General features: G+C 38.5%; 2 protein-coding genes across 3 annotated transcripts in view; both read left to right on the top strand.

Annotated features, from left to right (window-relative positions):
• The window catches only part of LOC122566928, a 301,987-nt gene that overhangs the window by 55,691 nt on the left and 223,322 nt on the right, over positions 1–22,974 (top strand). The gene's annotated exons all lie outside the window — the stretch shown is intronic.
• Positions 7,109–8,166, top strand: LOC122568012 (protein HEXIM1-like). Its single transcript, XM_043727279.1, has 2 exons — positions 7,109–7,212; positions 7,605–8,166. The coding sequence occupies exons 1-2, from the start codon at positions 7,109–7,111 to the stop codon at positions 8,164–8,166; spliced, it is 666 nt and encodes a 221-aa protein (XP_043583214.1).

The following is a 22,974-nucleotide window of genomic DNA, read 5'->3' as shown; positions in this document are numbered from 1 at the left end:
CACTGCCGGTGTAATTTGTCGCATAATCGTACCGATGTACAAATCCCGTTGTTCCTCTCGCTTTCTGCTGCTCTTCGCCAGCCCACAACCACCTAGCTGTATATTAATTACGCGCTCTTCCGAACACGGCCGACTGGACACGCTGTACGCGCTCGCCCGTATTTTCGGTCAAATCGTAAAACAACGCCAGCGTGCAACAATGGCCCTGATTTATTTCAGTAATTTAACTAACGCACCAGAACCGGTGGCCTGTCTCGGCCGTCGTTTCACGACCCATCGGATACACACGTTCTCTTTTTTCTTTTTCAACCCTCTACGATCGTCCTTCTGTTACGCGTTCCGCCTTCGCACCAAGTCGAAACCAGGTCGAATATTACAGTCTGTCGGCGAATTAAAAGTGTATTTTACGACTGGACACGTGCTGTATGAAACGCCGATGTCGACAACCTCGCCGGTACCATCGGGATCGTACAATACGATATAAACACCATCCTGTTCGTGACTAAGATTTCGATGCGTTGGACAGAGAATAGCGGAGAGTAGCGTCGCGTGTTTGTTTGCTACCTTCGTATAAATACGTGTAAAGGGTATTTGTGGTGAATATCGGGAAGATTTGTGGAGTGATTTTATGATGGGTAATGGTAGGATTGTATAGCAGCATTGTTGCTGGCATGTTTACGATAAAATCGTGACACGTTTGGATATTGTGGTGCCGCGTGTTTGTTTGATACGTTCGTATAAATACGCGTAAAGGGTATTTGTAGCGAATATCGGGAAGATTTGTGGAATGACTTTAAGATGTGTAATGGTATCGCAGCATTGTCTTTGGGACGTTTACGATCAAATCGTGAGAAGTTTGGATATCGTTAATGTGAGTATCAAGCGTCGTTAAAACGACGAATCGTAGAGCTTCTGTTCTTGCTGGTGTTTCCGAACAGCTTATTGACCGAAGCGTTCTTAACCAATTAATCGGATTGTTTGTTAATTGGAAACTTCTGTAGTCGTATAATTAAAAGTTATATCGTGATATTTGAGAGTCATCGGATTATTACGAAGGCCAATATTGAGTAAACGCATCAGTGGCTGGCAAGGGAGGAACCATTGCAAGCAACAGAAGCGGAACAGCAAATGTTTAACTTTCAAACATCATCGTAAAGTAGTTTTTGAAGAGGAAATCTTTCCTCGTAATAATTATGTAAGTTTCATTACTTGCAATGTGATGCGAAACTCAGCTGTTGAAAAATTCGTCTAATTCGTTAGCTCTTTAATTTTATCGCAGGCGTCGGTGTCTACGAAAGTACCCCAAGTACTCAAAGATTTAAAAGTAACGAATTTATGATTTATAGCATACATTTACGTAACAATGACGCGAAACTATTCTTCCAAAGTAGTGAACATCGAATCGTTAGATGGAGCTGGTAGTTGCGAACGTCGTTAAGCAGAATTCGATTGATGCGCGAAACTCGAAACTTCGAATATCTCGGAACGAAAAATACACCACTTGAACGACCTTCACGATCACAGGAACGTTCCTTATCGACGAATACCAAGTTCCATGGAACACACATTCGAACAAACGTTGCGATATCCGCGCGAAACGAATAATATTACGAAACGTCAGGAAATATGTGGCCGATTGACAACCGGGTATAATCTTAAATTAATGTAAGAAATGTCTGAAAGAAACGTTTAATCGTCGGAGAAGGATGTTTTCGCAAATTCAAGCTCCTATTGACTAACGAGCGAAGCTACTTTATACAGCCGCTCTATATCTATAGAGCAATTTCTTTCATTCGGTTGCTCGAAAAGCTCCGGCCAGTCTTCAGAGACGGCAATCTACGGACGCTTTTTTCCCAGCGTCGGCAATTAGTCGTTGATATGACTGGTTAGAGGACGAAGGCACGACCCTTGAGGACGTCCTCCGTGTTCTCTCCGAGGATCGAATTATCTGCTTAATGGCTGGTAATTGCTGCGGAGCTGCACTTACCGCAGCTACTGCTACTCGCGTTTGCAATTCGAACCTTCGTTCGAGGGACAGCCGCTCTTCTGTCGCGTCGTTAGAACGGTCTAACCAAATTTTCGAACTTTCCAGAAGCTCCGACTCGTTCCCTTTTATTTTGTAATTACCTTTCTTTTTGTTTTTTGTTTTTTTTTTTTGCATCTCCGCGCATGTATTATTACTTTCATTAAGGTCGACGAGAAAGTCGTGGAACCGACCTACACGCTACCGCCTGGGAAGCATCCGGACACTTTGATAAATTTGTTGCAATATATTTTTACGAAATTTCATATTTTTACCGACATAGTTATTTGTATAATATAATAACAAAGATACAAAGATAATCCGTGTAAAGATTGATTTCACTTAGGAGAGATTGTAACGGCTGCTTCGCTTTCGATATTCTTTATATTTCTCTGTATCACGTGTATTTTGTACATTTTTGAATTTTTCAATCTTTCATAAAATGATCAAAATCCGCAGTAAAATTGCAAGAGTTTCTATACAGACTCGCGAAACTATTCAAATACTTGTAGATACCTTTGGTGAATATATTGCGCGTGTAATAGGAAACATTTTGAAATTACGATTACATCTGTAATTATGGTAATTATTACAAAAACATTTGTAATTAATTTGGAATTACATTTATACAAGACTGAGCACCTGAAATCTGAAACTTCAGGTGTTCCTCGAGCAAGTGAAGTGCACGTAACGAAAGACCAAAAGCACGACGTTCATCGATCATCGTGGAAGCTTAAGATCCAAGTATGCAATTCGACGATCCTCGGTTAATTGAAAATTAACATCGAACACCCCGATAACGATAAAATATGTTAAATCAGACGGAACGCAAAAACTCCGCAAGAAAGAAAAAAAATTTTTTTCAATTTTTCCGGTTGTTTTAAAACGATTGACAGGATATTTCAACTAAGGAGAGTAGAGCCGTTAATCGCAAAGTTCACGTATACTATCGTAAAATGCAAAGTGTTGGACCGATTCGCTTGCTATCCAAACGATCGGAGTTTAGACAGGCCGATCGTGGCACTCGCTGTTCGTGTATGCAATCCGTTGCAGGTAAAGGAGCGTCTGTGTGCGTTAATTCCACGTTGGCGAGGTTCGTTCGTTAATCTCGACCGCCTTTTCCAGGTTCAGCTCAGTGGCCCACGGCATAGGACAATAACGCGGTTGATTGTAATAGGAGCCTCTGATGCTGGTATTAGAGGCTCATTGTTCCGCATAAGCGGCCTCCCCATTCGCGTCTTCTCCTTCAACTTATTCCCATTTCTAACGTCGATCTATGTTTCTTTTTAACTCACTATATATAACGGAAATTTTGCTTACTCATGGGAACGAAATTATAGTTTATTACGGTTTGTCATCTTTTTTATTTGAACAGCGAGAATCTGTAATTGCCGTGAATAAACTGTCTGCGATGGGTGTGCGATGGAACAGTAATAAAATACTGCAGTGATAAATAAATAAAATAAAATATGAAAAAGTGTAGATACACGTGTGTAATGTAACAATCAATTCGGCATGTCGGTTTTTTAATTGCATCGATCGGAATTCGTACTTTTAATAATAAAACACCGATATCACTATTAACGACTCTCCTCGATTTTAATTACTTGGTCCCAGTTCGACTAATCACTTGTTATTTCAACTTATTATTAGAATTATTGTTATTCTTTTCTGTTTTGTAAAGATAGATAAAGGTATAATATCTCTTTGATTGAATCCGCTTAATTATCAAATAGATAAATCGATAAGACCAAGAACTTGTAAAAACGAAGGTACTTGTTCGGTTTAAAAAGTTGTTCGCCCTGAAAACAACAAATTATTCTTCCTCGTTGAAATCAAACTCGAATCAAGAAAGATGAAAATGGAGACAAATAACTAAAATTGGAAGAAGCCACGAAACTGTATAATTATTTTGCTCGCCTCAATCGTTTATCCTTCTGTTTTCATAAAACACATTATAAATTATATAATTATATGTTTATAAATTACACATTAGAGAGAGAGAGTATGGACTTATGACGAGAGCAATTTATTCAACATCCTAATACGAATCGAACACTCGGAACCAAAAATTGGTGGTTCGAAACTCGCTTTAAAATCCCAGGTCTATCGACGCGAAGTTCCGTAATGGGTCGACCTGCATGCAATTTGTATACTCCTCGTTTTTACGATACTTTCGTGTGTGATCTTCTGTTTACAAAATCCACTGTTTTCAATTCTCATAATGGGTTTTTTGAAAAAATATACAACAATAGAAATCAATATCTTTCTACATTAATTTTTTAATACATCATAAATATGAGCAAATTGGTAGCAAAATATAAATAAACAGTATTTATCTATAACATAATTCAGCATGAAAAAAAAAAATATAATTTTTACATACTTTGGCAAACCTGACATTGGATCAAGACAAATCCTGCAACTGTACCAAGATCATTGTTTCTCGCTGCAAGGCATTAGGATACTAACGTCTTGATGCCGAAAGCGGAGGTTTCCATGTGCCTCAAAGTACCAGAGCCCTTGTTCGTGCGTATTGTTCGACCCAAAATAGTCGCAGCAAATCAGCTGGCAGTCGATGCGATCGCAAATGACAAATGCAAACGAAATAAACTTGCAACCAAAGACGTCTGATTCGCAAGATCTCGACGTAAGGATACGCTGCAATTACAGAAAAGGGGAGATCTCAGTCGGGGTTTTCCCACGGCAAGAAAATCGCAGCAGCATCGCTTTATTCATCGCGTTGCCGCTTTCGCCGATAATCCATTGTGCGAAGCCACGCGAGTATTTCGCGATGAATCGCGTTTTATGTTCGTGTATTCATACCGTCTCTCACCGGCAATCGAGGAAGAGAATACTTATCAAGATAGCGTGATATAGACGAGAAGAAGGAAGCGGAGAGATCGCTGCAGCCTGTTGACCCGTATTCTCCGCCTCTTAAACGGAATCTCCTGTTTCGTCGATCTGCCAGCCAACTTCCAACCCTCGAACTTGATTCTACGTTATGCCGACCCGTTCTTACCAAGTATTTCTACTCCTTCGAATGTCGTAGCAATGTCGTTCGCATATTTCGGGTGCTTTGGTTTCTACGACGCCAGGCATTCTTTTTGTATACATCTCGCGCCAACCTTGACCTTCCTTCCTGCTTTGGAACTCTGCCACCTTCCAGTTAAATATGATATAGCCTCGCGCTTCTTCGAACGATGTCTTCTTTGAACTGGCTGAGACGAGATTTATAAACATTTTATTTACGATTTACTGGAAAATTGATAGAAGAAAAGTATCTATTTTGAGGTATCTGCCGAAATTGATATTGAAAGTGAGATATTTACTGGGAATGACGTGAGTTCACACGTTAACGATAATCAGAAAGGAAATGTAAAATGACGCGAATTCAGGTGAGCGGCAGCGATTGTGTTAATATCGAAATACAAATCGTAAATTCTCCCTGTGTCACACTAATTTTCATACAATCGTAACCCGACAAAAAGTTTCTTTGTATTGCACGTAGAACATACCGCGGGATCGGTATAACTGTCAATTGCCTTATATGAAATGAAATTATGATCCACATCAATATTCATGCAGTGATCGACTGTAATGTCGTATAATGAGATAGTTGTAACGCGATAAATATTCCATTACCATTGTTCCATCCATTATCTTCTGACTGTTCTATTGTTATCTGTCTATTCGAAAGATATGGGTTCCGATAATTACCGTCGTCGATGTATATTTTACATTGAATTTCATTAAGCGCAGGAAATATCAAATATTGATCGATCAATATATGTATGTATAATCTGGCAGATTTGATTCTCATCTGACATAATATTACATAGTCGTACGTTAAATTTTATTCGACAATCGAAAGTTGACATTTCAGCTTGGATCGTTCAAATTGTCGCGATTATCGAAACTCCGACGTTCTCGTTGTTTATTTATATGCGATAAAAGGAGTATCTCGTATTTCTGTTGCCTTACAAAAATATATTTGCGAAGATATTTCTAAGAGTAACGCAGAAAATAACGTGTAGACTTTTATTCAAAATTTTATTATATTAGGTTGTCCGAAAAAATTGTTTTCGTTTTATGAGGAAATACAGACGCACGATATTTTTTGGTTTATATTATTTTGTCGAATTACGTGCGATTCATTTTGTCCTGTTGAGATACCGCGACATTTCACACATTTGGTTTCACGTTTGTATGAAGGCGCATCGTTGTAAAAAAACACGTTTGCGAAAGAAAGACACTTTTTGGACAACCTAATATTATATTTTTTTTATATTATTACGTATAACAAACTAATATATTAACGAGAGCTTATCGTATTACAGATGATATCAATACACAATCATATAACTTTTATCTAAATTCTGTTATTCTTCGAATTACGAGCAATCACTCTGTCAATTCGATAAAATTTACAGTCTTAATTTCTTATTTCAAAATCAATTTCGCGAGGATAGACACTTTGCGATTTGATTTGATAATGAAGCTGAATTTAACAAGCCTTTGTGGTCCATTTTAGCGTTAGGACGATATCTCCGATATTATTTCCAGGAGTTTTGATTTTTCTTTGCCTTTGAAATTCCTAAGGTGTCAAACGTGCCTGAAATTCCAACTGTATGAAATTGGATTCCTTCTGCTCCCATGATTGCTATTCCTCCCGCTATTATTATTATTATTATTATTATCATCATCATTATCATTACCATTATCACTATTATTATTATTATTACTATTATTCAGACCACACGCTCAAGGTATGTACACTTGCAATATTCTTCGGTAGTGTCAAGTCATCAGAGTAAAAGTATTTTTTTAATTGCACGCTGTGATATTTTCTGTTTATTAAAACTTCGTTTACGTGTCGCTTAGCCTTAATAATTTTAATCGTGGATTTAAATAATGTCACTGTTGACAATCACTTAGACAGAATTTATCAAATACAGTTTAATATTAACGATGTACATGTAACATCAATCCACATCAGAGACCAGGTCACACACCGCCGGCGAGATGGCAGCCAGATGTCTGCACATCCTTGGCGCGTATCCTCAATAGTCTTAAGGACCCACCATGGGTCTTGGCATTTTCATAGTTAAGATCCTTCAGATCAAACAAGTATCTTTTGTTTCAGGTTTCCTTTACATTTATTCTTTGCTGTCGGTTGACACGGGAAAGTTAGTTTTCCTCACGTTCGGTATCTTCCGTTAGCAACTTTCTCTCGAGGACGGCTAAAACCCTTCCTGGTCCACCAACCTTCTTATTATCCAATCGGAAGCGGTGTCTACTGCCCTCACTTTCCTAAGCAAAATTGTTATCAACAAATCCGATGGTCCCGTGTCCTTAGACACAGCCAGCCTCAGCTTTCCTCAGACACAGTATCGTCAGTAAAACTCACTTATTCTGTATCCTTAGAATAGTTAACATATCTTTGCCGGTTTCTACCATCAGACCAGTCGCGTACTTGATCAGTGTATACTCAATTGTGAATATTAAGTGAAAAATAAAGTTTAATAAAGAAACAAAGTTAATAGTTGTGCTATCTTGTTTTCATCATATAATCCTCAAGTTGTAAACCTAAGCATAGAAAATTAAAACCATATTCTAAACAACAGTTGTCATATCAACAACAGCTGCGATATAGATCTAGAGGTCGATTGGCAAAAACTGGTAGACAACCTCCAGCACCATATAATACCACACAGTTTCTTATGGATGATCACAGTCATCTTCCAGATCTTGACCAAAAGCTTTCAGAAGCTGCATCTTCAGAATTACCTGCTACATTTCAAAAACCATCAGCCCCTTCTCGTACACGAGATTCTAGTTTCAGTGTTGACTCTGATGAAGATTATTTTTATTCGTCTCCAGAAGACGAAGAAGAATTTTTAACAAAGGAATTCTCAACTGCGTATGAAGACCTTCATGCTGAAAGATTAAGCACATTAAGCAAATCAGAACTGATACAGGAATATCTTCAGTTAGAAGCAAAAGTAGATTTATTGACAAAACGGTTACGTGGTAAAAATTTCCACCAAACAGAACAACGAGACTTGGAAAGCAACAGTAGTAGTACAGATTCAGAATCAGCATATAATCCTCAAGTTTACGTGACATATACAAAAGTGTAATATATAAACAAAGATTACGTTGCTGTAACTTAATCCATTTGCCAGGGGAACGAAGCCGCAAGGAGTTAAACGAGAATACAGTTCTTTATCATATCGTCAGTTGAAATACGTGCTTTTTCACGAGTAACGAGCAACACGAGCGTGTAACGATTTAACGAAAGTCAGTATCTTAACATTTTATTTGCGACTAGCACCTTTCACGATAACGAACCGAATGTAAACAGATCGATTGGATTTTTTCCCAAAGTTCGAAAGAAATCCTAAACTCCCAAAGAAAGAAACTTTGAAACTGATTCCTCTGCTGTCTTTTACTCTGGCACACGTTACGTGTTTCGTCATCGTATTTTACAAAAAGTGATAGTATAAATCACGCAGATATCCGAAGCACATCTACTCTGCAATTCGATTTGTGATATCGAAGCCGGTGAATCGGCAAACGTTAACGCGAATCCAAGAACATAATCGGGTCTGATTGTGAGAGAGAGAGCGGATCGTTTGTGAAACATTCATTAAATCGAGGCTACACAATGACCAAGTTGCAAACGCGCAGTACGCTTTACAATCTTACATGTAACAGTTTCACAAAGTGCCTTTAAGCGTTTCCATTACCTCGCTGTATTCAATCCAACTCGATTCTCAAAGCGTATTTATCAAATAAGTGTTATCGTGCACTTTGTGCGACTTAGCGTGGAACAGGAATATCGAATTGAACCCTCGAAATCAGTGAAACGCAAGGTTCTCTTCCAAACGTTTCTCGTAGGTAACATTTTCCTGCGGTTATCTCATTGATTCAAAATTCCAAATCTTTTCTCCTGTGATCCGCTCATGCAAAATGATGTCGGAGATGAAAGGACACTGGAATTTTGGAAAATCCTCTAATACTTTAGCCTAGGTTCTATCATAGCCGTAATTAAGCAATTGTTGTCATTCAATCCGATTGTATTTGTTCGAGATTCGTGATAGTGGGATTGGGCTCGAGGCGACACAACTGGTCGCCGAACGTTTGGACGTTTTGCCTGACGGAGGTGTGCAGTGGTTGTATGGTTCTCCCTAGAAATATAGTTGTAGCGGCATACGGCTTCGAGAACAAATCTAGCCACGTTTGATTTTGCCTCGGAGGTGTCAATATAATGGGACACGCGTTGTATTGATAATCAAACTTCAGGCGGAAACTGCCTAGCAACGGCGATTGGAACTTTCTCGATGCTCCCAATCAGTGTATAACAAAGGAACGCAATCGTAAAGAGAGGAAAATTTTCATCAGTCTAAGTTCATCGGTTTCATCATTTCAAAGTATTCTACGTTTATATACACGTTGACTGCCATGGGGGTCATCGGTGACCGGCGCTCGATTTGGCTATAGCTCCGTGGGGGCCACCGGTGACCGGCGACGCAGCAAATATTAAAAGTACATAGCACGATTGTTTGAAAAAAGGACATAATTGTTTACAACGCCGTGGGTGTCACCGGTGGCCCTCACCACGAAAAATGCTTCAAGCATGATTTTATAATTCATTTTATTTGCTGGAAATAATATTTCAACATAGGATGCATCGCATAATGAAAAGTTCACGTCGGCGCCTTGGGCAAACCGTGGAAAATTCGTCTGGCAGTCAACATGTTTAAGAGTTATCCCGTTGACCGTGGATTCGTTATTGAACCCAAGAACATTGTCAATAGCATCTCGCGTGTCTAAACACCACTGTTATTCGTCAAACTCTGTAAAAAGTCATATTTATACCTGTAAATATAATCTCTGTTGTACAAAACGATGGCTAATTCAAACGAAGAATTGTTACGTGCCCTCAATTCTAACGATAGCCCGACATGTGAATACCGTAGGATCTTTACTACAATTAGTTTATTTGCAGTAAATGGATTAAACAGATATTGGTTAAACAGGAAACGATGGTTGTTTAACGTGAACTAATCACAATAACGTATTATAATTAAGACAATTAGATAGTTAATTTGCAACTCTCCTCACCACGGATCCAACGCCTCTCTCTCACGCGGACCACACTCTCCCGACAATGCAATTCGCACTCTCTGACTTCCCGATTCGTTTTTGTCCCTTAGCAACCCCTTGTCTTTTGTCTTAGTCCCACCACGCACATGTTCCGCAACCGCTTGTTTACAATTTGCACGACACCCCCAGGCCCCTCGTCCACGATACTACAATATTATAAAAACTTCTCTATGTCGTCACGGCAATAAATCAATAACGATTTATAGAATGGGAATAACACGGTACTCCTGTTTTAGAAAAAAGATAAAAAGCTGCCTTCGAGTACAGCAACACGCTATCTTGTTAATCAAATTTATCGGAATCTTTGTTTAACGCGTTCTGTTTACTGCTTTCTGTTTACGTCTCGTCTCGCATCGGTGATCGACGCGAGATAAATGTTTTCAGCAGCAAATGTATAGCACGTAATTGCTTATGCGATCATCATTATTATATTAAGAAAGAATAGGAAAAAATGTAGCGTCTTCATCGACGAGAATTTAAAAAATGATTACGAGCGATATTGAAGCATGGCAAGCGATAGTAAACTATGTCGTTAGTATAATCTTCACGAAGCGTCGTTATCATTTTTTGCACCTTTGATCTTCGTAAATTCTCGATCAACTTCCTTCGCATTTTCTTTGTAGCATGTCCCACGTTGTCGGCCAGGTTATCGTGCATTCCTTTTCTTTCTTTTCATTTCTCTTTACTTTCGCATGTAGAAAAATCACGATCGTGCCACGCATTCCCACAGATGCGATTTCACACACACCATCTCCACCCATTTCATCGAAAGAGTTCAATTTTACCATCGTGAACCGAGTTGCGTTTCGGCAGACGATAAACATACGCGTCAGATCTTTTCTCAAACCAAACAAAACGTCGAAAGCATAGCTAAATACGCTTATAAACATCGAGAATCGGATGATGAAACGAAACACTACGATACATCAACATCGGAACTTGGAAACTCGGTGTGGCAAGAACGAAACACCGAATCCAATTCGGCTCGCAAACAGTTAACCCGCGTACAAGCAAAAACAATCGTTCAACTCGCGGCCTGGTTCTTTCGACCTATCTACCAGCCGAAGGTTCGCTTTAATCCGTTAACTTTCTTCTCGGCGAATCCTCTTCTCGCCACTTGCGCTCTCCGCGTTTCATTGGATTAGGTCTCCGTACACCGTTTCAAGATTACCCGCGTGCAAGAGTTTTCAGAATTTTACTCTACGCCGTATCCTCGGCTACGAGCTTTCGTCGAAACAATTGCCAGCCAGAGCGAGAGAAAGAGAAAGAGAGAGAGAGAAAGAGATGTTTTTGTTACGTTGAACGTTTGCAATAACGCTAGGCGGCTTGCTTAAACTACACGTGTGTACACGGAGCGTGGCGATGCGTGTCTCGTTGCCAGCGTGATCTCACGAAACCGAGCCGACAATCTCATCTCAGCAGGAACACACGGCACTCCTTCTCTGCACACAAGGTAGAAGGGCCGATACTTGAAGCTCCTTAATTAACGTCTCTAACAACGTTGCACGTCCTTGCAGCGTAACTGGCTCGGTTACTGGAGCGAACACGAGCCAAGAGTTTGGATATCGAGCGTGTTCGAGTGGAGTTGTTAGGGTGGCGCGAAACTTCCCTTAAACCTTTCGTTACGTGATCGCTCGGCCGACGATCTTTCTGTTTGGCGTCGCGTCGCGTCGTACACGCCGTTGTCTTTTTCCTTCACCGTTTTCTTCTCGCCTTTTTCTTCTTCCGCCTTGTATTCGCACGAAGCTTGGGTCTGCCGAGCGAGCGCAATAGGAGCGATGTTTCTAGCGGTTGTTGGTCGAAGAAAGACTCGCTACGCGGCGCAGCGAGAAACCAACTGTGGGATTGAATGTTATTTCCTGGCGAGATTGGAAAGAATTAAGCGAGGAGCAAGCGTGGCCCGAGTTTACTCGCAGATTGATGGATCGGATTCGAATTCGACGAGTTTCTCGTTACTTCGTCCGGGAAGAAAGTTTTAGTCGATCGTTTCGTAGCGTGCTGTTGTTCAACGATGGAATTATTTATTTGTATATTTCGTGTACGCCGGAGAACTACCATTAAGCTACGAGTAATCAGTGTGTAAAACATAAGGACGCGCCGCAAGGGAAGAAGAATAAACGATGCACCGGGCAGGTTTATGTGAATGAAAGCAGCGTTGTGTTTTGTTCTCTTTTTTATTTATTTTTTTTTTTTTTTTAAGAGAGTTCAGTCCATGAATTTTGGACAACGGCTGTCGTAACGTTAGCAGAGCTGTCGAATTTTTATCGACGATTGTTCACCGGCTGGATGGTAACTTGCCTGAATAAATTAACAGAAACTGGCGGGGGTAGTTGGAAGGTGCGAGTCGTGAACGAAATTTATTGCCGTGGCTCGGGTCTCGCGTGCATCGTAAAGAAAAATTCTATGCATTCGCAATGAATGACCGTGAAACGGAGTAGTAACAACGTTCTATCCTTTCTCTCATTTCCGCCTTGTCCATCGTTTAGATCGTTCGCGGAAATTGAAAGAGACGTGTCGTTGATCGGCTCTGCAAATGTTTCGCCGTTCCTCCAGCAAAGATCATTTTTCATTAGATCTTTATGAGAAGTTGTTCCGACTTTTTATTAATTCATCAGAATTTTATTGGCCAGAGTAAATAGTCTTTTTCATTTTCATCTGAATTTTGATTTCTATATAATTGATAATCGTTACAAATAAGTTGTTTCGTCCTGCAACTTATAAACTTATAATTGAAGAACGTAAATATATAGTGTACATGGTATAAAGACGAAACGATAAAATATAAAAATCGAAGAGATTCTTCAAGATTGAATAACAGAAGGAGAATAAATGAAGAATTATTTGAAGAATATTAATTTTTATGAAAAATGATGCGTCGAGTGGCATTCATTTATGATATTGAAATTCAAGCAACGATATATTCAAAATTTCATCTAACTGTTGAGAATTTTCCATCTTTGAAGCCGAAATAATGTTATAGGAACACAAAATTTACACTTTTAATTAACATTTAAATAGTTATACATTTATTTAAAGGACGATCTCTATTATATTTATCGATACGTATTTGCACGTGTCTCGGCACTTTCTTCCATACCCGACTGTTAACCGACGACTCTTCCAGATGTTTCTAACGACAGAACAGTTTACATCCATCTGTGTTCCAGACGCCGCGCACACACACGTTTCCACACACTGATACTCACATACAAGTGTTCTTACTACGCGTTTAACCTAATCCAGCACAGAAAATTATACATGTAGTATCTTCAATGGAATATGTTATTATATCCTAGTATTTGTAATTTATTTACAATGAATGGATTGTACAAATATAGACAGAAAAACGATGGTAGTTTAATATGAACTAATCGCAATAACACGCTACAATCTAGACAACTCTCGACACAACGGATCCAACGTTCTCTCTCACGCGGACCACACTCTCTCGACAACGTTAACAGCACTATATCCACAACGCAACTCGCACTCTCTCTCTGACTTTTCGATTCACCGTCTTCGACTTCTCAACTCAAATTCTCCTGCTCTCGCATGCCTTTTGTCTTCCCGTAGACCCACCACACACGTGTTTTGCGACTGCTCGTAGTCAAAGCCACGTAGACCTTTTCTATTCATTTGAAGGACCAATGACACATTTACGGGCCCATCGGCACCTCGGCTCTCGGGACATTGTTTATAGTTTAAAAACACCTCGGTTCTCGCGACATTGTATGTGGTCTACCCGCTAACTCCTAGGCCTTATGTCCGCGATACTACATACATATCTCAACACTAACAATATCAAAGATGAAAGTGAGATCTTACTTCTAAAGATATTTCAGGAGTAATAAGTTTTTTTTTATTTTTTATTTTTAAATAAGTCATTTTACAATTTGTCCATTAGGACATTTGGTAAAATATTATAGTGGGAGTAATAAGTAGCAAGAAATTGACGTGTATCGTATTATCCTGTACCGCCACAAACCTATCGTTTCTACATTACATTTTGATATTAATTCCTTTTTTTTAAATAAAAGGTAACGTACAAATAATTCTAATCGAACGTTACAACTGTTAAAATTTCCAAGATAAAAATCAATCTTTTTTAAAAACGATAAGCAAAATTTACCAGAAATTAAGAGAACTGATATTCAGAACTTAGAAAAGAGAGACGTGTATCCGGATTCGAATAATTTTCCTTCCGACATTTTCACGTGTATTAGCTGTTATTAAAAAGCAATTGGAGCATAAGCGTTCGTTCATCGAAATGTATTTCCGGTCAAATTGCACAAACGATACGCGAACGTTAAATAGCCTGTGCCGCTGGAATATGTAAAATTGCACACGAAATTTGTCCAGCGAACAGTTACAGTTCCGCATTATTCAAAGGGGCGGCGTTCACATTGTGAATTTCGCAGTGATTAAAACGGTCGGCAGCGGCGCGTTGCTCGCTTTTTCGAAATTATTAACGAGGAAATTTGACAGGAAAAATCTTGGCCGGACGACATGTACGAAAGCTCGGCCAATAATTTAACTCCGCTTGGCCGCGCCGCGTCGCATAATTCAGATAATCTGACGCGATTATTCATCGTCCCCTCGGATACCTTCCATCTAGTACGTCCCGTGTAATTTCTCTTTCCTTCTCGCGTGCCTCCTTCCTTCGCCATATTTCCTTTCCTCGTGTCTACTCCCACCAGATTATCCTTTTTCTTTCAACTTTCTTCGTTACATCTCTTTGTTTCTCTTTTTGTCTCGCGTTACGTCTTTTACTTTACGTCTTCTCCCCTTCCTTCTTATATCTACATCGGTTTTCCTTCGTTTTCCAACATTTATTGCTATAAGATCTTTCGTTTTCTCTCTTCTTACCTGAATCGTCCGGAAATTAATTGCGATTTTCAAAAATTTACCTTCCTACACCGGATATTATCGACTCATTTGATGTGCCACTTTAAAGCAGAGATGTCACTGTATCATTTATTGGTCACGCTTTTGCTTTTGGCATTCATTTCTTATCGGCTCTGTTTGTCAACGCAACCATAGACAATGCGCAAATTTGCATAACTTTTTTAGACGAGTTGAAGCGCAGCTAAAATCGCACGAAATATTAATTTTCCGTTTGGCGTGTAATTTGAGTGTAACAGTCGAGAGAACAACGTAGTTTTGGTTCTAAATGTCCCGACATGACAACGAAAGTAAGATAAGGAAAATGTCGTGGAAAAGTTTCGGCGGTCGATAACGACGCGTTAAAAGAAATTGTCGAGGAGAATTCTCGTTCATCGGTTCGTGAAATTGGGAAAAGTGCATTAAGTCTAATGGATCTTGTTTCGATTAAATAAATTTATTCTGAAGAGAAACGCACAAACCGGAACACCATGATGTAAAAACCGCAACTTATTTCTGGACCACCCGATGCTAAAATATACATCGATGAAATGTGGCTTCTTTGCAAAGCGAAAAGAAAAAAAAAAAAACAGTAGAAGGAAAATTTCCGTCGCAAGAAAAACTCTCGTTTGTTACACTTGAATATCACAGTCGTTAACATCACAACATAAAGGATCAACGATAAATTTATCATTTTGTTATTCCCACAGCGTATCTTCTCTGTTTCCCATTGCTCCCTTTCACAACATTTCTCTTGCTTTCCGAAGTTGACTAAAACTTGCTCTTTTCTCTTATCTTACTTTTTTTTTTTTTTTTTAGGATTCCAGCAGTCGAATTCTTTCGAAAGACTTCCTTTTCCCTGGAACAGTTCTCTCTTCGATTCTGTACTTCTTTAGCTTTTTATCTGCCACTTTTCTTACGTCAACTTCTTTTTTACTTTTATCCCAGTTTTTTTACTAAATTCTTCGCTTCTACTTCTTCTTCGTACTTTTTCCTCGCCGTTTGTTCCAACCAATCGTTCCTCTCGCCTTACTTTCCTTCTTTTGCTTTGTGTTGCGCAATGTCTGACGCGATCGTCGCAGAATGCCTTTCCTCGCACATATCCGAAAGTGCATTCGATCATGCCATTACGGTCGCATTTATGCGAAAATGTGATTTTACGATGTACAACGTTTGAAAGAACACGTTAGTGCCTTCCTCGATGCAGTTGCGTACGTCGTAAAGTAAAATTACATCGATAATCAATTTTCTATTAAGATGGAGAATTTTGTTTAATGCGTTAGCTGTATAAATTAATTCCGTGCCTTTTTTACGCGAACCTAATCGCATTTATTTGCGAACATGATCAATTTATATGAATTTGACGCCTCGCAAGTTATAGGTTTTAGATTTTTACCTATAGTTTTACAATTTCACGGCAAACAGAATCGGCTGCTTTGAAATCTTCAACATTTACCGAAATTCATCGAGGAGAGTAAATTCTGTCTTCTAAACGCTGCGTCTCTAATTTTCCACGTTTTCCTTCCAAAACAGCTTCGATAAGCTGTTAAACTATCCAACTTTGCGAAAATTACGCAACTTTTGCCACTTGCTCGCTCTGACTGATGCCACGCTCTACACGAACACTCGAAATACACGAACAACATACGACAAACAAGACGCATTGAAATAAGAAAAATTACGTCCGTACTTGAAGATTATCTAAAAAGATCCCATACAATCGTCAACTAGTCTAAGAAAATAAAAAAAATCATAAAAATCGTTTACTGTTATTGCTGTTACGCGAGAGTCCTTAAAAAAGTTAAAGTTAAGCAAAGTTAGCAAGAAAAGAGTATTTGCCCGTAGATTTCATTATCTCACAGAGGTTGATAATGAAAGAGCACGAGATTTGCGAACAACTCAATGTACATGCACCCACGATCCGTTCGTAACAAGAAAAACCGATCGTAGGGACGATCGAAAATTTCCATATGCGCCTGTCGAGCTTATTCCTGGAGACCAACGGGAACGATCTCGGGGCAACTTTTCCCCTGCAGCGACAGGAGAAAGAGGAGCACGGCGTTTGAAAATGTCTCGTAACGCTGCGTATGGCAGGCGTTTGCGTGTGCTATCTCGAAGGCGAATTTCTTCGTGATAAAATCCAGGGAAACACGAATCCCCTCGTCGGGGAGCCAGCCCGCCTGGAAAATGCGATTCTCTGTGAAAAATCTTCTTGGAAAACTTCCGCTGCCGGCGTGGCTTTGCGCATTTTTGGACGAGATCCGCAACCGGCTCTGCTGCTCAACCGACTTATTCCACGAAATCGCAGATCAAAACGTTCTTTTTTTTTCCAGCGATCCATGGATTCAGCTTTACGAAAATTCGTTGACGATCGTTGAAATTTCGAGGCATTTTTCGCGCTTCTTATCATCTACGTTTAATATCAATTAACACCAACAGCGCATAATGTCCATTAAATTACTCCACTACTAAATCACCGCACATAATTGATTAATCGTTACAGCTAATTTGCATATTAATTTTGATATACAGGGAGGGGTGTTTGAACCTCTACTATTCTACTACCTGCAATATCTGCGCGTATGACAGCAGCGTGAACTATTGTAATTCCTCGTTCTCTTCGATAAACGATCAATCGAGTACACAAAAATTGTATTGTTAACTGAATCATGGTTTTTATTGCAAAATATCTTGTTACGTGTGTGACGCGTTTGCCCGCAAAGGAAACTTTTATCATATTGTCAATCCTTTGTACGATATTGTAAATGGCGATCGTTTTTCATTTTTATCCGAGTAACAGAGAAATCGACAAAGGAAAACGTTGACATACGAACTGCATTATTCGTGCTATTCATTTGCAAGTTTTAGACAGCTAACAGTGCATCTGTTTCGATTAAGAATTTTTTCCGAATTTTTTATCTATGACACTGTGTCACGACTTATGGTGAAAAGATTGTTTCAAGAAGATTTTAGTTGCGACAGTTGCGATATAAAATAAATCAAAAAACACAGTTTTTGTTAAACCACGAGCCAGTCGATAGCGTCGTGCGATGTAGTTTGGTTGGCGAAGTACGAAGTTAGAGTATCTCTAAGGCGATTACGAAACTATTCCCGGACGAAAAATATTACCAGAAAATCCCTCTCTGTTTTAGAGTAGCGTTTGCAAAAATTTGCCGCGCTCTAAGCGCTCTATTAAAAATGAACCTGTCATTCGAGATAGGGAGGAATTTTTTGCAGACATAAACGTTCCAGATGAAGAAGCGTATCATGCGAATGAAATGGATTATTTTATGCATGATTCCTTAATGAACACCATTTATTGCAGTTGGCGCTCTGGCTGCAATTCAAAGTAGTCTGTGTAAAGTATGAAAATTTTTAACGACCGACCCGTTGGAAAATGCCAGTATCGTAGAATATTCTGAATGTATTTGAATTTAAGCAGTATTTTAATTGTATTTCATATATACGAAGTTATATCAATAATCTTTCTTCATATTTGCCGGCTTTCGGTCGTCTGGAAAATCTCGTTTCGTTTCTGATAATTAGACTGTGAACTTTTACGCATTTATGGAAGGAAATTTCAAAGTTCAAAATTACACGGAATATACGTAATGTGAAAAAACAAAAGTACAATGCTTTCTGTGATACTTGTTGGTTAAAGTAATTTTCCACCCGACTTTCTACTTTTTTAATTATATTCTCAGAAATATGAATTTTCATAAAAATCGATGTTTAAATTCCGTTATACGCTCCATAAGATAAATGTTCTTTCCTATTAATAACTTCACTTTATTCTCAATTTTCTATTATCGCATATTCGCAATCTGATCGTGTCCTTGTCGTACATTATACTTGAAACAGACATGTCGTAGATTATACTTGAAACAGACATTGCTGGATAGAGTTTCATACTTGAATTCGAAGGCTAAACACAAACTGGTGGCGTTTAAAGATGGCTTGCTATATAAATGTTTAACAGGAGGACGGCAAATAAAGTCGCGTCGCTTGAACAACAGATGGAAATTACTCGATCTACGAGGTAATTGTTAGTTGTTAGTCGTCAATGAAACATCAAACTCTGCGAAAGCAATTAGATTTCCAATCAGAGTTAGTCAATATCTGAAGCGTTCTGGCTTCGTTCAGTCCAGTGAACAATTAGGTTCAACTTACAGTTCCAAGAGACAAACAATTGTTAATCGATTAATGGTTGGTAGTCAATTACTCTGTGCCAAATCGAAAGGAGGACTGATCTTTTATAGAGCTCGTTATATCGAACATTCATCGAGTACGCGTGCAATTTTATTTATTAAAAAATACTTTCAACCGAGTGAAGACAAATCATACGTAGCACAAAATTTTGTATATATATCGAATCAATTTTTAGCAATTTAATTTACAAATAAAAGATATCCATTTTTCACAAATAAACGGTACTGGAACATCTCTTTTATTGTATAATAAAGTCACATATTTCTACCCCTGTTACTTACACGTCGGAAGAACAGGCGTGACGAAGAGACGAATGAAGTTATTTTGCATAAATATCCGTCGTCTAGTTGTGACTTTAGTGGTAGACTTTAAACTACAAGTAGAGTACCGATGTTTATGCAAATTTGTATTTTTATCAACACACGACTAATGAAATGGGACCAATGTAGAAATCATTGGATCGTTCACTGAGTAAAATGACGAGTATTATATTCTGAATATTTCGTGTATCTTTTCGTATTATGTGCATCCTGTGCAATTTTGCATTTTTTAATTTTCTAGAAATGAAAATCCTCAGTCTAGCTATAAGTTACGTTCACACGTTAGATTTAATATCTTTCAAACGTTTATTCAGCGATTTTTCATTTTTGTAATTACATCGTTATATGTATATATATTGTTTATTGCTTGTGTAACGCAGCAATAACGCGTACAGAAGAAAAATATATAATGGTGTTGCGGTTAGTTCCTTAGTAAATTGAAGTTGAAATTTATACTGTAATTTCGAGAGTGGAACAGGTTTCCCTGGCGCATAGAGATTCTCAAAGTATTGTAAACAAACAAAGTTCGTAAGCACTTGGAATCGACTTGCTAGTTCTCAGTTGTGTGTTGCCAGACACAAGAGACGGTCAGATTTCGAAAATATATAACACGATAGTACAATAAATGTCGTAGAAGATACATTGCTGGTAGAAAGTTCCCAACAAACTCGATATTTATTGCTGGTTTCTAGATTAATGATAATGAAGCGACAAGTTTCTGTAATTGCCAACATTCGCAGGTGAGTTATATTTAAAGATCATAATTGTGATTAAGAGTTGTGTGTGATTAAATATTTATGTTCAATTAACAAATTCAACTAAGTGAGAATCGTGGAAAGTATCTCTATTTCTTCCGTAATGTATTGGGTCGTCCGAAAAGTTTCTTTCGTTTTAGAAGGAAATTATGGATGCACTATATTTTTCGTTTTATATTATTTTATCGAATTACGTATGATCCATTTTGTTCTATAGAAATAACGATCACAACGTTCGACAGATTAGCTTTCAGGTTTCTATAAAGATGCATCGTTGTAAAAGACGTGTCTGTAAAAGAAAGACACTTTTCGGACAACCTAATACCACAATTTTCAAATTGTATTTCGAGCGATAATTAGAAACTAAGCCAAGTTGAATTTTTAGAGCATAAACTTAGGCGTGAGCTTTTTTGAATATAGAAGTTTCTTATATCTTTCTACAAGCTGTTACATCCTGTAACCAGGCTACGGATATTTATACAAATTCATATTCTTACGAATAGAAGTAAAGAAATAGAACGTAAGCAGAGACTTGCTTACTAAATATTATTTTATATTACAACTCCACTTTGAATATTTTATGTAGATTCTTTTATATATCGCATACATTCTTGAATTTTAAATTTCCCATAAATGCATAAAAATTCACATTCTACTCGCGACAAAAGAACGATACGATCGTTTGGAAAATGTCCAAAGGTCTTCGGCAAAGGTGAAACTGCTTATTATCCGAGACCAACGGAACACATACCGAACGCTTCTTATTGCTTCGTTCTATTTTTGTGTTTTTATCTTCCTCGAGACAATTTACAATTTGTTCATGAGAACATTCGAGAAACTGCTATAACGAATTGGAATAATAGCCAGATATAATAGATAGGTATATTCCTGATGTTCCATGTCTTAGAGTTACATTTGTCTCTCGAAAATTGTGTCGTATCGTACCTCCTGCAGTACTATGTGTATATTTAACCATTGATTCGTGCATTTACTTTACCATTAATATTATTATTTACCATGATATAGAAAAATTAGTTCGTTCGTAGATCATCGAGTGTCCCAGTACATTGGGTTTCCTCGGGATAAATGTAGAATATAAGTTGTTTATTAATAGATCTGAATAATCTTGTAATCTTCTTTTATATCTCGCAGCAAGGCATGTCACTGTATGTTCAACTGATTCCACTTGGAGATCTTTTAGATCCTCGTTCTCAATGTATCACGAAGTATTAATTACCGTAGGGAGAATTATTAATTGCAAAGCTTCTATTTTTTAAACGTTGCTCCTGCTCTGCTGTACCCAAAGTTCGATTGCGTAGGTGCAGTTAGGTTCGATAATGAGTTTGTGTAACAGAAGATTATTCTTTGCATTCGATTTTCAGTTCCTTCTTGAATTCGATAGCCGATGCTTCTTGCTTTTATATTAATCCGCTCTGTTTTCCTCTACACGTCGTTGCTTCATAAATTAGCAATCTAATCGATCGGGGACAAAGAACGTCGAGAGTGGAGGAAAATTTCTTTGGACGTTGACGACGTAATTTCCTTGTCTTTGGTGGAAATAAAATAGGAGAAAGTAGATATACCGGGAAGGTAACCGGTGACATTTTAGAGCACGTGGAGGGTGGAAAAAGTTTCGAGTGTTCTTGCACGGAATATCTTCTCGGGCCAGCGTGATGAGAATAGCAGCAATAAGAGAAGATCGTTGAACTCGTTCCAAAAGTTCGTCGCGCCTCGATTTTGTTTTCCACTCGGGCCGACATTAAATTTTCAATTATCAGAGGACCGCGTCTGCTTATTCTCTCAATTACGAGCTCGCGGCGATGTCTGAAATCGTATTGCCGTCTGCTACAAGATCTGCTGGTAGAAAGAGTTATCCATAGCCTGCAAAGTGCTTCGGTGCTCTCAGCTGGAAACCATGGTTTCAACAAGCCTCGCAATTTCCCCTGATTGCATTTTCGAAGGCCATGAAGAAATTAATATCGGTGGAAATTCGTATAAAGTTTTCTTCTTCGTTTGCCAATTGTTAGATGTTATGTGTATCGGTGTAACTCGATCTTTTTTGCAATGTATCTCTTCTACGAACAATATTTTATATTTTTTGTTACGTTCTGATTTATTTTATTTACTTTATTTTTTTTTTTTACTCGAAGATGTTAGTTTGAGGTAAAATTGACGGAATTTCGCGAAATTTTCGTTCCAATTGCGATCATTCCAGCTTTGATTTATTAATTTTATCTCAGTAAAAATATCGTCTCGTAAAAATCACGAAAATCGAAGTTGACCTGCAGGTCTTCAATGGACTGATCGATTAAGGAAAAGAGTCATTTACTAGAAGATAGCCTTGCAAAGCGCATCGTCCTATAGTTAAAGTTATCTTTGTACTCACTTTGTAAAGTAAAGCGAACTTGAAGCCCTTTGTTACGCCACGTGGATTTCCAGAGGCCGTTGTTCCTGGCCGTCGCTCGTGGCGTCGCAGTGTCGCGAGCGAGCCGTCTCAAGTAGCTCAACACATGCAATGTGGCGGCCAGCATCAAGCAGAGGGTTCGAGAAACGTCGATTCGTTTCGTTATTTCAAACACTCATAAGGTGACACGCGTGATCTGTGGCGTGATTG

The sequence above is a fragment of the Bombus pyrosoma genome, linkage group LG1 (genome assembly GCF_014825855.1).
Source record: "Bombus pyrosoma isolate SC7728 linkage group LG1, ASM1482585v1, whole genome shotgun sequence".
Taxonomy (NCBI): Eukaryota; Metazoa; Arthropoda; class Insecta; order Hymenoptera; family Apidae; genus Bombus; species Bombus pyrosoma.
Note: the sequence above shows the minus strand (reverse complement) of the source record. Positions and strands in the feature narration are given on the sequence as shown.